This window comes from Gekko japonicus, unplaced genomic scaffold, assembly GCF_001447785.1.
Source record: "Gekko japonicus isolate JY-2015 unplaced genomic scaffold, Gekko_japonicus_V1.1 scaffold2311, whole genome shotgun sequence".
In the NCBI taxonomy this organism is placed as follows: Eukaryota; Metazoa; Chordata; class Lepidosauria; order Squamata; family Gekkonidae; genus Gekko; species Gekko japonicus.
The window spans coordinates 178,501-192,288 of record NW_015164266.1 but is presented as its reverse complement, the minus strand read 5'-3'; the positions used below and the strand labels follow the sequence as shown (position 1 = coordinate 192,288).

The following is a 13,788-nucleotide window of genomic DNA, read 5'->3' as shown; positions in this document are numbered from 1 at the left end:
ATTTGTTACTCTATGTTGACTATCTTTAGTATAGTTGCAGAAAACAGTCTGAAAACATGCTAGAAGTTCTTGCTAGAAATATGCTGAAAATTCTTGCTGGAAGCATACAATAATCAAGCATCTGTCTTATCTATTTATTATCCACGCAACATCAGTGACAACAAGATGCAGATCTTTTCCATAGTGTCCCGAGATTGTGAGACAACTTCCCACCAGAGGTGTCATTGCGAACATCCTTCCTGGGCTTTAGGCAATTGTGCAATCTACTGAACCCTAAGAGCTCTTGAAGATTAAAAACTGCTGCTTACTCTTTGGTCTGTTTTGAGATGTGTCATCATTTCATGTCTCCTCTTCAAAAATGCATTTACCTTCCTTGAACATCCCCCCCCCCAAAAAAAAAATCCAACTGTCAAAATCTCATACAGAACAGACTGTTCTGTTGCAGTCAAGAGAATTTCAGACATCTAAACGTGGAATTCAAAAACCAAACAGCTTTGACAAAACAAAGAGTTAAGGGACTTTTAAATGCATATGTGCTATAAAAATTACATTTTTTATTTAAGGCTACGATCTTAACTTCTGCCCCATCTGAGTGGTAGAGACACTTACTGAATGGCATTTCATGCTTGCTTCAAATTTAGGCACCAGGCACTTAAACTCTCTTTGCTCTTTCAAATTTTGCATCCCGGTTGGCACTGCTGTTGGATTTATTACTGCCATTCCATGTTATTAGTTTCAGCACATAAACAAATTATTATTTAAAGGTGATACCCCACTGATGCTGTATTCATTATTGAGCCCACAACTCACAGAAGAAAAGAAAGCCGAAGTATAGCTACCTGGGGCTTAAATTGTAAGAAAGCAAGAAGCGTCACTGTATATTTTGTTCATAAAGTGCAGAAATAATGTAATCTTAAACAGGTCTACTAAGGTTCCTACTCCAGTCTATTCAACAGGGTTTACTCCCAAGAAAGTGTTCTTAGAATAACACTATAAGAGGGCAATCTTAACATAAAGCTTCCACAAATTTTGGAATATGAGTGAATTAAAGTCCCTCAACTCTGTTCTTATTTAACTGTTTTTAATGTATTTTTTTGTAAAATGAAGAAATTTACTGGATTACACAAAGCCTGTGCTGGGAGGTGGCAGTCAGCTAAAACTTAATACTTCACAGTTACTCCCATGTGTCAGAAAAAGCATGTGTGAAATATTTTAATTTCTGGTTTCATTTTGCATGTGAACAGATATTATGTTCTTCTGCAATATCAAAGAACAAAAAAATTATAAACCCCTAACAAAACTCACCCCTGCTATGTTGAAAGGCAGGTATTTTTCTGGGTGCACAAAAGGTTAATTTTGAAAAAAAACACTTCTTTTTTGGAAGGGAAGGGTTGTTTCTATGTGGTTTGTCAATTGTAGTTAACAACATAGTAGACTAAATTAAAATTAACAACATTTGCCTAGAGTTTCAGCAAGAAAGTCAAATATATATAAAATAAGGAAGTAAATAAATAAATTGCAACCTATACAACACTTAAAAATGGGGTGTAAAGAGCTGTCTAAAATTGATCAGAATGTCACCAAAACAAGCAACTCTGGCTGAACCTGCAGAGCAAACATAACAGAAACAGCTTGTCCAGGAAGGCTGTTGGCAACCATTCATTCCAGTGTGAAACCTGAGGCTCACCCTAAAAAGGTGAGAGAGCTGTGGCATGGCCTGTGTATTCAACTTTCTTGAACTCTGTCCTAGGATTCCCCGCTCTAAAAAACCAGCCTTGTTACTGTGCAGATTTTTAAAAATGTTGCTTTGGCAGCAACTCCTACCACACCATAAGGACCTTCACTAGGTGACTAAAGGCAAGCTATGGCAGTCATTTTGTGGCTCGATCCGCCTGCTGTGGCAGCCATTTTGTGGCTGTATCCACCACCCCATGTCAGAATTACAATGGTGCTCGCAGGCTCAAGACAGCAGGGGACCCCAGAAGTAGATATTCCATAGGAAATGTTCACTGTATAAGGAACCACATATGCTCATACCTCCCCCTTAGTTCAATTAATGCTTTCAATGGCAACTTTGAAAAAGCTCCTAAGTTTGAATAGTACACATCAGGTTTTCACCAAATTAGTTTGGACAAGACGATGGAAAAACTGCAGATTTTTGACCAAATGTAAGCCAGAAGAGAGACAAACTAAAGGTATGTTTTGCATGTGCACAAAGAACTTCGTGAATCGTCAAGATCAAGGCATATTTTAAAAAAATTCCATAATGCAGCCATTTTACACTGTATTTCTGTGTGTGTGAAATATGTTTAAATTGCATAATCACCCAGGTACATTCTTGGAACTGAGTTTCAGACAGAGTTGATTGCCTTGATTTTTTGAGAAATCAAATTTCCACATGTTGTAATGCAACAGTATTAAAAAGCCAGTGGTGTGTAGTTAGAACAGGACGTGAGATACTCTGCTTCTGCTAGTAACTTGAGACGTTCTCCAATAAACTGGAAGGCAGAAGGACGAGAATGCATGCCCACAGTGAACCAGCAAAACAAGAACAGAACAGGGGAAATCCACTCATCCATAGCAGAAGATCTTCATCCACCCCGCCTCTTTGAACCTTTACATCTGCGTGGAACCTCCCTGTGGCACTCAGGATGAGATTCCCAGGGTGGTACAGGGACTGTCTGACTAGAATCTAGGAAATCCAGGTTTGAATCTCCACTCCACCACGGAAGCTTGCTTGGTATGATCTAGAGCCAGTCACATTCTCTCAGCCTAACCTACCGCACAGGGTCGTTGCGAGGATAAAAGATATCATAAGCTGCTTTGGACTGCCACCAATGCTCCTTCTAACCTGTGGAGTCTTGTGAGCAAAAATTCTACTTTGTGAGTTGTGAGCGAAGACAAAAATGTGTGAGCCGGAGGCTAAAAAACTGTGAGCAAGCTCACACTAACTCCACTTAGAGGGAACACTGGCTGCCACGGGGGGGGGGGGGGGGGGGAGCATAGTGGAGCATAAACATCTATTTAAATACGGTGCTTTTACGATGCGGCTGCTCCCCCAGCCCTATAAACAACTGGTGAACCCTACTTCTCTTAGTTCTTGTTACCACGTCAAATGGGCACGGCTTGACTGGTACACACCTGGTCCAAGGAACTGACAGCCTCTGGCCCTCACTGCAGCCCAAAGGTTGGAGGAGAGTTGCTGGGGGTTCTGGTGCTGGAGGATGAGCTCTGTGACCGTCCTTTCTCCTAGCGACCGCGCGGCTCGCATCGCCCTGATCCGCCCTTCTTCCTCCACCAGCTGGCAGTGGACTAAGGTCACCAGCTTCCGCTGCATAGGGCGACTGAGTACACTCTGGGTGGTGCTGTTCAGCCCAACACCTTTGTAAAGAGAAAAACAAGGGAGTTATTTCTAACAGGGCTCTAGGGGGTTTGCCATGGTCCCCTTTGGGGTGCTTAGTGGAAGGGCAGTCCGATCTTAGGGCGTTATGACTTGTAGGATGTTTATTCCCCAAGGACATACTTTTGGTTCATTCAGGATAAGAACACTGCAGTGGTGATTCAGTCAGCATCTACAACACGGGCCTTTAAATGTTCTCAAGTGGTGTTTTGATTATTCTGCTGTGACACTACCTCGTGCTAAACACACACAAACACACACACATCAAGAAGCTGCCCCAGGGTAAATGTGTAAGAAAACTACTACAAAGGAAGCTGAATGGCACTAAGTACGGCAGAAACGTTTATACAACCTATTTAAAAGATGCCTCTGAATAACTGTCAGATTTTTTAGAAAATCATTACCAATTTTAAACATAGGTAGTCAGAAACGTGTATGTACAAAATGGTCCCTTAGGGGGGAAAAGTAGCATTTTAGATCACACAGTCTCATACTACAAAAGGCTCTGTTTGTGAAGATGCATTCCTCTTTCTCCTTTAACATGAGCATGCATCATCTAAACAGTATGTAATTTTCTTCTGAACAACTGATGCTGAATTGTCGATTCATATACTAAATAAAACTCACCCAAATGGTCAACCAAGCGTTCTCTAAACTGGTGATAAAAGAGCCTCCGTATGTTCATGAACAGGTAATCAGGAATCATTACTAGATGTAGAGCCATTTCACCACACCTCATTTCCAAGAACAGAAGCACAACTAAATATACAGTTTGCATGCTGCCACTTGCTGAGAAAAAATCACAACCAAGCAAGAACTATTCTCAAGGGTGACATGGCTCCCCTTCCCCGAGTGGCACCCGGAGCTTTGGCTAGCCTCTCCTTCCTTGCCTCATGCCTGCTCCAGCCATGAGGCTTGCAGAGACCAGCTGGGGTGTGAGTTGCAGGGAAGGGTGGGAGCGGGGCTGCTTGCTTCGTGTGTGTGTGGGGGGGTGCCCCCCGACATTTCAAGCCCCCCCCCGAATAAAAAAATCCTGGCTATGGGCCTGCTTTTAAAAGTCAAAGCTCCCTTTGTCAGAAAGCTTAGGCAATGTAGCTTCAGAAAAATCAACATCAGTAAGTATACTCTTTTGTTGTAGGCAAAAGCCTAACACATGCCACGTCTGAGTTTGATGCCATGCTGAAAAGGAACGATTGCTGATACATAGATCCACATCACTCTCTTCAGCAGACCTAGCCAGACCTATGTACAAGGTGGCAAAATTTATAAACCACTTTGGAGCAAAAGTTCTCAAAGCAGCACATAAATTCACTGAACAAACTGCAGAGGGTGAAAAAATATAAAGGAGACTGAAGGCAGTGAATGGACACTCATGGGACTCCAGTTATTATAACAATGGCTACAAGCAGACACTCTCACACAATCTTGCTTGAAAGCTTACAATCTAAAGCATATAATACGTGCAAAGAGGACATGGACAGCTAGGAAATTAAAGGCCTTTTTAAAAGGCTGCCATTGACAAAACCCTGGAGAAATTAAAGATGCTCATGTCATCAAGTATCAGTTGGCTTACATATTAGTTAGAAGTATTTTAGTATTAGTAAGAAGCATGTGCAATGATTATACTGTAACTGCCTAGTAACAAAAACAAACAAAAAACCTGTGCAATATAACTTGTCCATGCAAAGCCTGATATGCTATTCCAAAACAAGATTATGCACCAACTCCCATAATCATTGCCTGCTTGAAATAGGCTGGCATCTCTTTGTCCTGGCAGAATGCTAGTAACTTTCAGCAATATCCAAATCACCGATCTTAAAAACTTGCAAACGAGCATTCTGTTGGGTAGCCCACGGTCATGGGTCTCCTCTAGCAGACCAAGCAACTTTTCAGCATTGGAAAGGACTCAGTTCCCTTTTTTCTTTCTTTAGGTCACTGGTGTCTAAGTTTGCACAGCCATCTATTGTGAAGGCAAGTTGGCTAGTTTTGTTTTTTTAAAAGGTAGAATAGCAAGTGCTACGATGTTATTTGTAAGAATGAAAAAAGTAGGTGGGGGGTTTCCTACTTTTCTTGTTACTTGCTTCAGCTTTCAAAGCATACTGTTTTCTCAGTTGAAGGTGCTACGGCATCGCTGAAGTTTTTAGAGACAGCTGTTGCTTTGAGAGTTTTCACTTTCTATCAAAAAGCTAGTAGACCACTGACTCACCCCTAGCACTGCTGAGTGGTTTAAGGTACAAGGCTAGTTCTTCCACACATTTCTTGGCCTCCTCATAATGCTTGGTATTCTCAGCACCGCTGCACAGAGGTACTGGCTGCTGTTCTGGCACCTGTGAAAAGGATGAAGTGAATTAGTGCAACAAAGCACATACAATCTGAAAAAGGATGGCAACAGTGCTGCCAAACTCAAAGCCGTTATCCTAACCATCTCTACCTGTTTAAAGTGCTATACACTTGCAAAGCATTTCACTCTTCCTTACATTCCTTAATTTAATATAATGACACAGTGCCAAATTTGCATTTATTTATTTATTTATTGGCTTTGAGTCCTTTTAAGGCTAAGGTTCAAAACAAAAATGCAAGACATGCACCAAACCTTTCAAAATTCACTGTTTTTGTCAGTTTGATTTAATCAATCAAAAAACCTTTTGATAAACTAAGAAGTTTCCCATGATAATCAGGCCACAAATTTCTACAGTGACAGCTAGTTGCTTCAAAAACATTACTAAGGCCCCGGTCACACGGGCCGGAAAATGCGGGGGGGAAGCGTGGCTGTTTGCCCCGGAGCAAACTCATGCGCGGCCGCCGGATCCCACGTCCCATGGTTCGGGGGGAGGTGGCGATCACACGACGATCCTGCAGCGCGGCAAAGAAGCGGCGCAGCGCGATCTCACCAACGGTATGCGCGATTCTGCGGAGCAACGGAAGTTTCGCTTTCCTCTTCATGCGCATGTGCCGTTAGGTGCTTCTGCACATCCTGTGGAGACTTGTGCGCATCCTGTGGAGACTTGTTTGCAATGGGACATGGGCGGGCGTCGGATGCCACGGACTATCACCGGAAACACGATCAGACGCCAGCCCTTGCCCCGCGGTTTCTGGAAACTAGTACCTCGGAGGTTTTTAACTCCGCATCTTCGGCGGGAAGCCTCGGGTTCGCCATGGGAGCTCTACGCTTCCCAGATGTTGCGGTGTGATCGTGCCCGGAAAATCCGCCTATCATCCATCTCAGTAGCATGGCTAATGCTCCATGTGACCGCAGCCTAAGTGAGAGTGGCAGGCAGAGAGTCCAAGCTATAACATGTCTCTGCATCAGTAATAAAACAAACAAAAAAAAGTGTTTTTCTTTGGAAGTATTTTTATTAGTAAGCCAATTTAATCGATTTCATATGAACAATCAAGTAGAGCTTAATCAATACTGTGCCAGCTCTAATTTTTATATAACCCCTTAGAAGGGGTTACAACTATTGCTTAAATAGTTCCTTTAATTTCCATGAAGTGTTCCATATAAGAACTGACTAAGTGTTTATTCAGAAAATGTTTTCATCCACGCATTGTTACTAGGTATATTTACACATTTAAACATACCCAAGAGTATTCTTTAAATAATTCCTTTAATTTCCAGCTATTCACCATAGGGGCTGCCAGTTGGCCTAGAGAAAAATGTCCTGCCCCTTTAATAGAGGCTTAATGTGTGCAAATGGGGGAGGTGAAGCTTTTCCTGGCATGAAGGTAAGTCACATCATCTGGTAAATAACATTCCATTAAGCCTCCATTAAAGGGACCGGACATTTTTCTCCAGGCCAGCTGGCAACTCTTAATTCCACAGAACAAGTGACTGAGCATTTATTCAGAAATTGCTTCCCATCCATGTGTTGCTGTCAGGCATATTTATATATTTAAACCCCCTAATACTGAAAAGAGGGGGGGGGAACTGATCTCAAAAGTGTTCATGACACAAGCTTGTGTTACTACAAATACACCACCAGTCTATGTTTTCATCAATAGTCAGGGCTATAGATTTTTTAAAAGTCACCTTTAATTAAAAATAAAAGTTCTGCCTCAAAATATTTTAAGTTATGAGCTTCTTATATAACACCTCACCCTTTCCAGGCAAGGATTCAACAGATTTATTCTGGAAAATAAACAACAATCTGCTAAACAATCCTCTATTTCCTCTCCAAAATATGAGGGAGAAGAATCTTGGGAACATGTCCGCCAGCGGCAGAAGATGAAGAAGAGAAGAGATTGGACTGATACCCTGCCCTTCACTTGGGAGTCTCAGAGTGGCTTACAATCTCCTTTCCCTTCCCTTCCCCACCACATACACCCTGTGAGGTAGGTGGGGCTGAGAGAGCTCTGAGAACTGTGATTTCAAGAACAGCTCTGACAGAACTATGGCTTGCCCAAGGTCATCCAGCAGCTGCAAGTGGAGAAATGGAGAATCAAACCCGATTTTCCCAGAGTCCACTACACCAAACTGGCTGAGCTTCTGCTTCACTTCCCATGCCAAGTACTAAAGGCTGGGCATGGCCATAGGCCTGAACCTTTTGGCAAGGGCCTGTGCCTAGAGTACACCAGCCCAGTTGGATCCCAGACCAGCCCTGGAGCTGTGCTGGATTTTATGGTTGCTGGTTATTTACTTTTTTCCTCATAAGCCACTTTGGGTCTTCAGCAGGGGGGAAAGCAGGATATGAAAATTTAGATAAATACATCTTTTTTTAATCCTGAGGAAAAATATATATGTTGACTCAAAATGAACCATCCAGAAAAGCAATGGAGTTATTAAGACAAGAACTTTCATTCCAGGCACCAACTGGTGGAACTCTCGGCCAAATACCATTAGGGCCCTGCAGGACGCAATTTCGCAGGGCCTATAAAGCAGAGATGTTTCGCCAGGCTTTTGGTTAAGGACAGCAACTGTTTCCCTCCTCTCCTGCTGCTTCTTATATCTGCCTTGCCCTCCTCTCCCCTGCCCGTGAAGCAGCCAGCAGTCTGAAATTGGATCAATTAGTACACACCATCTATTTGTTTGACACATGTTATTAATGTTTTTACTGTTTTATCTTGATATTTTTAAATGAATGTTGTACATCTCCCAGAGCCCTGCATTAGCAGCGATTGGGCAATTAACAAATTTAACATGTAAATAAATATAAATAAATAAATTCTTTGAAATTTGAACTAGAAAAGCAATAGATGGTGGGTGGTGGAAAGTGCTGTCAAGTCACAGCTCACTTGCAGTGACTTGGGGTGTGCAATTTTTTAAAATCGGTATTTTTCGGTTTGGGTCTATTGGGCCCGAAAAAAAATCAGTGTTTTTTTAAAAATCTCGGATCCCAATACCAATATGATATTCGGATCTGGGATTTTTCAGAAATCCCAAATTTTGGGGGGGTCCAATAGACCCAAGAAGAAAAATACCACATAAAAAAGCGCCAGCCAGCCCAATCCTTGGCTTCTCCCCCAGTGAGGTTTAAACTGTGCTGCAGGAGAAGCTGGCCCCAGGATCTCTGTGCCGCAGAGAGGTCTCTCCCCGCCATACACAGACCTGGCTGGGATGGCTTCTCCTGCAGCATGGTTTAAACCGTGTTTTAGGAGAAGCTGGCCTCAGGTTTTCCGTGCCACAGGGAGGTCTCTCCCCACCATATACAGACCTGGCTGTGATGGCTTCTCCTGCAACACAGGATTGCTCCCTGCGGCACAGCAGCTTCTGGGGTTGGCTTCTCTTGCAGCCTGGTTTAAACTGGGCTGCACGAGAAGCCAGCCCCAAGCCAAGCCAGTGGGAATGGTCTGTCTTCTGCAGTCCCTTTAAACCTTTTTTCTTGGGATTCCCCCTCCCTCAGTTTTCCCGAGAAAAACTCGATATATTTGGGAAGCCAAAATATACCCGAAAAATATTGATAAGGTATTTTTTCAGGCACAGTTTTGGCTTGGGTAGATCTGAATGCACACCCCTAGTGGCGACCCTGTAGATTTTTCAAGGCAAAGACCAATAAAGGTGGTCTGCCTGCCTCTGCACAGAAAGCTTGGACATCCTGGGTGGTCCCCCAACCAAATATGAACCAGGGTTGACCCTGCTTAGCTTCCAAGATCTGACAAGATCAGGTTAGCCTGGGCGATCCAGATCAGGGCAAAAAGCACTAGATATTTATATTTAAAGTATTGGGTGGAAAAGGTATGGGTTAACAACAACATTATCTAAGTTAACTCAGATAGTACAGTTAAGAAAACATAAGGAGGACCCTCTTCCGCTGCGACATTGTGACCGGTTGGCAAATCTTTGCCATGTCCTCTCACAAGATGTTCAAGATCAAAGGGATTCTTGTTAAAAAGCAGAAACAGAACTGGCCCATCCCACAGTAGATCCATATGAAAACTAGCAATAAGACCAGATACAACTCCAAAAGGTGGCACTGGAGAAGGACCAAGCTAGGCCTGTAAAGAAAACCCTTGTGGCACACCTTGTCCTGTGTCAAGAAGACCTCAGATGGCCCTTTACTATCAATCTGCCACAGCCCTGTTTTCAAAGCTGACTCACGTTGTGCATATTTTCTTTTGTAAACCTTTAGCTTAATAAAGGGTTTTTGAAAGAATTAAAACCTAATAATGGGGGAGGGGGTGGAATGCAAGGGGGGCAATATTTGTTAAAAATTGGAAAAATTGGAGCTAAATTTCATTAGTGACTGGTGTAATTGTGCAATATTTGTATGATTCTATGATTTCCTAAAATGTTCTGCATTAGGTAATATAGGTAAACCGTCATAATAGTAACATGCATGAACACTGATTATTTTCTGCAGTACATACTTGACAAGAAATCACTTTGATAAGAAGTCACTCAAAACTCTCAAGGAAAGTACACATGCCACCAACAAATGTTATTACACAAAACCATTGCAGAAGATCTTACAGTTGGCAATACAAAAAGACCTTAGACAACCTGATGACAACCAAGTATTTACATTCAATGAACACAGCAATGAGTCATGGAAATAACTGGCAACTATTATAGTAAAGAATACTCCTTGGACAGAAAATAAAAAGCCAAGAAAAACAGTGGCCAAGGGAAACACTTAACAAGGGAAAATATACAAAAAGACCGAGCAGTAATCCTAAATGTTTGCTGTGCTTCTAACCAACAGGCAATAAACTAAGGCAAATGTATTGGGAGACACTGCAAAATGTCAAATCCACTCTTCCAGGCCTTGTTATAGAAACCTGTAACCGGCCATTATAGGCTCCTGAGACTGCTCATCACAGTATTCTGCAGACATCATGAACTATGGTCTAGAAATTAAATAAAGGTATCAAATGCTCGGTGTGAATGTCTGACAAGTAACTGAAAAGGTGACCTCAGTCCAAGTGTCAGTTCTTCATTATTTCTACGTCTGCAATACAGGAACAACAGAGACCTAAGCCACAGTGATTTTAAAAATGTGAAACCTTGGTTTCCATCAAACACATTACAGAAGCCAAGCCAAGGTTTGAGATTCCAAACACTGAAGCAGGAAAACTGTGGTTTAGAGCTTCTTGTCTGTTTTCCTTTTCCATCCCCTCATCTTATAATTATATTCCCCTTTCCATGGAGCAATTAGCGTTTGTTAATTCAGACATCACACCAAACCATGGTTAAGAAATACAATAAACACATAGTTTGCCATGATCAGAATTAAGCCACTGTAATCAGAAACTGGGCCTTGGGAATCTAGCGGGCTATAAATACAACTAGACTTTTAGAGAGGAGATTTACAATTTTCATATGTACATTCATACAGTTTCACACTGTTCCTTCACACAGTAAATGTTCACTGGCTTATCTAACCATCATGAAAAACAATGGCGAGATAACCATCACTTTGGAAAAGTCATCTGCACCCCAATGGCTGTTAGTTCCTTTCCTTTCTCTGCTCTCCTTGCATCTCCTGAAACTTTTATACATTTGAGAACTACACGGGTAAGTAGCATTTATTGTATATGACCAAAGGCCATTACAATCAACCACATAAAAACATAAGACATTAATTCAGAACCATACTATTTAAATGCTCAATCTGAAGCACGCTGACTACAACTGGATATTTTCTTCGCATGATTACGTGCCCTCCCCTCAGTAAAAATATCTGTGGGGAAAACAAGTGTGTGGGGTGGGTCAAAGAATAAATCGACCCAAATGAAGGTGACCTTACCTGAGCCCCCACAAGCTGCAACAAAGCAGAGTTCACGGGAAGAAGCTCGATGTCTGTGTTAATAGTGGTCTGGTCAAAGGGGCATGCCTTCCGGTGGAGCTTGTTCAGGCACATCTTGCAGACTGTGTGGCCACAGCCCAGGCTGATGGGCTTCCGGATCGTTTCGTCGAAGGTTTGTGTGCAAATAGGGCAGGAGAGAAAATCCGTCCATTGTGGAGCTTGTACAGGCATTGCTTCAGGCGTTAATTCACAAGACAAAATTTAAAGCACAGATTCCACTGGAATCAAATTTTTTGGAAAAAAAATTGTTTTTAAATATCTTCTGTAAGTACAGACAGTCAGCACATAGTGTGAAATATAACCTGGAAAAAGTAAACAGAAAGAACAAAAACAGTTAGCATGCATTGCAGCACTGAGTATATTACAACTGTTTTATAGGGGATTTACCTATGAGATTACGGCGCACTCAATCTAATGGTCATAACAGAGTACTTGGAATACTGACCTCCATTCCACTTTCGAGTTTGGCCTAGTTTCGGACAAGTCATTTAATCCCCATGCTTCAAACTCACTGTTTTACTACCATGGTAAAAAACAATAAGGTAAATGTTGTGATCTGACTTCTCAATTTTATTCAAAAGCAAGGATACCAAAAAATTTCCTTTGAGCAAAACCAACAACAGCAAAATAGACAGTGCTATTATGTCCAAAGAAAGATTTAACTAAAGTATACAACATTTATCAAGATTTTAGCACTGCCAGAGAAAGCCTTCTAATTCACAACTAGCTTAAGGCTCCTCCTTCTTGGTTTCAATGTTGTTGTTTGCATCTTCTGCCTTCCCTTTCCCCCACCAGAGGCTAGAGAAGGCATGAAAAAAGGCTTTAAGTAATGAAGTGCCATCTTCAATCTATTATTTCCTGCCCATCTTCATGTCTACTGCTCTGACCTCCTTGAAGGGAAGGGTAAAATAAAAACACGCTACAAATAGTTCATTCTTTGCTAAGAATACAATCCAGGAAAAGTCTACTATCAAGTCTGTTGATGCTGGTTAAAGCTTGCATCTAATAAGTCAAACAATCTTTACATGCTCTGTGTAATTCACATAGCTTGCTCAATTTGCAGTGTGAAGTTGCAGATTGTACTTTTTGACTCACAGAGTGCTTGATTTGGACTTGCAAATAGTATCCTTGAGAACTCATCTAACATCAGATCAGTGGAAAATAGAAAATAGAAAAACTTTGAAGATACAGAAGTGCAAGATGGTAATAACCCCTTCCATAAGAAGCCATCTGCACATAATGTTTGAGAAATGCTGGAACCCACCCGGGAAAAGCTGGCCTGCCCTTGAGACTGACCCAGCAACTGATCCAAAATGCAACGGCGTGAGTCTTGACGGGAACATCATGGATGGCACACATTCAATCTATGCTTGCACTAGCTACATTGGCTTCCAGTGGAGTACTGAGTCAGGTTCAGTACTGAACTTTAAGGCCGTGAGCGGTCATGGGCCCACATATCTTCAGAACCGCCTCCTTTGTCATGTCCCCCAAAGAGCATAATGCTCTGCTGTGAATAATCTGCTGGTGATCCCTGGCCCCAAAGGTATCTGTCTGTCCTTGACCAGAACCAGGGCTTTTTCGGCCCTGGCTCCAACCTGGTGGAACTCTCTGCCAAATTCCACCAGGGCCCTGGGGGATTTAATGCAGTTCCACAGGGCCTGCAAGGCAGAGATGTTCCACCAGGCTTTTGGTTGAGGGACAGTAATGGGCTCTCACATGGCTAGAACCCCCTCCTTTATTCCATCTTTTCTTTCCTTTCAGCGCCTTCCCTACCCCTGTCTGTGAGGTAGCAACACAGTCTGGAACGGGTTTAAAATCTGATTCATGGGCGCCATCTGGGAACTGTTTTTAAGATTGTATTGAATGATTTATTATTGTGACTTCATGGTTTATATTGTATTTTATTTACTGTTGTACATTGCCCAGAGCACTGTGAACTCAGGGATTGGGTGATCCGTTAATTTAATTTATAAATAAATAAATATCAACTGTTCCTCAAGAGTCCAAGAAACACAAGCAAGTCTGTTCCATTGACTAGCCCACCAACATATTTAAAGGTAAAGGTTCCCTTGCTCGAAAGCCAGTCGAATCCGACTCTAGGGTTGCGGTGCTCATCTCCGTTTCAAAGCCGAAGAGCCAGCGCTG

The 13,788-nt window shown here is 42.2% G+C and overlaps 1 protein-coding gene and 1 pseudogene across 1 annotated transcript in view; one reads left to right on the top strand and one right to left on the bottom strand.

Moving 5' to 3' along the window:
* Positions 1-13,788, bottom strand: part of RC3H1 (ring finger and CCCH-type domains 1) — a 52,402-nt gene that overhangs the window by 31,691 nt on the left and 6,923 nt on the right. The window contains exons 2-4 of the mRNA XM_015408723.1: positions 11,584-11,945; positions 5,607-5,727; positions 3,142-3,381 (exon numbers count right to left, since the gene is read on the bottom strand). Of these exons, the coding sequence (XP_015264209.1) occupies positions 3,142-3,381; positions 5,607-5,727; positions 11,584-11,814 (592 nt within the window). The 5' untranslated portion in view covers positions 11,815-11,945. The remainder of the gene's footprint in view (positions 1-3,141; positions 3,382-5,606; positions 5,728-11,583; positions 11,946-13,788) is intronic.
* Positions 9,683-9,838, top strand: LOC107108302 (annotated as a pseudogene).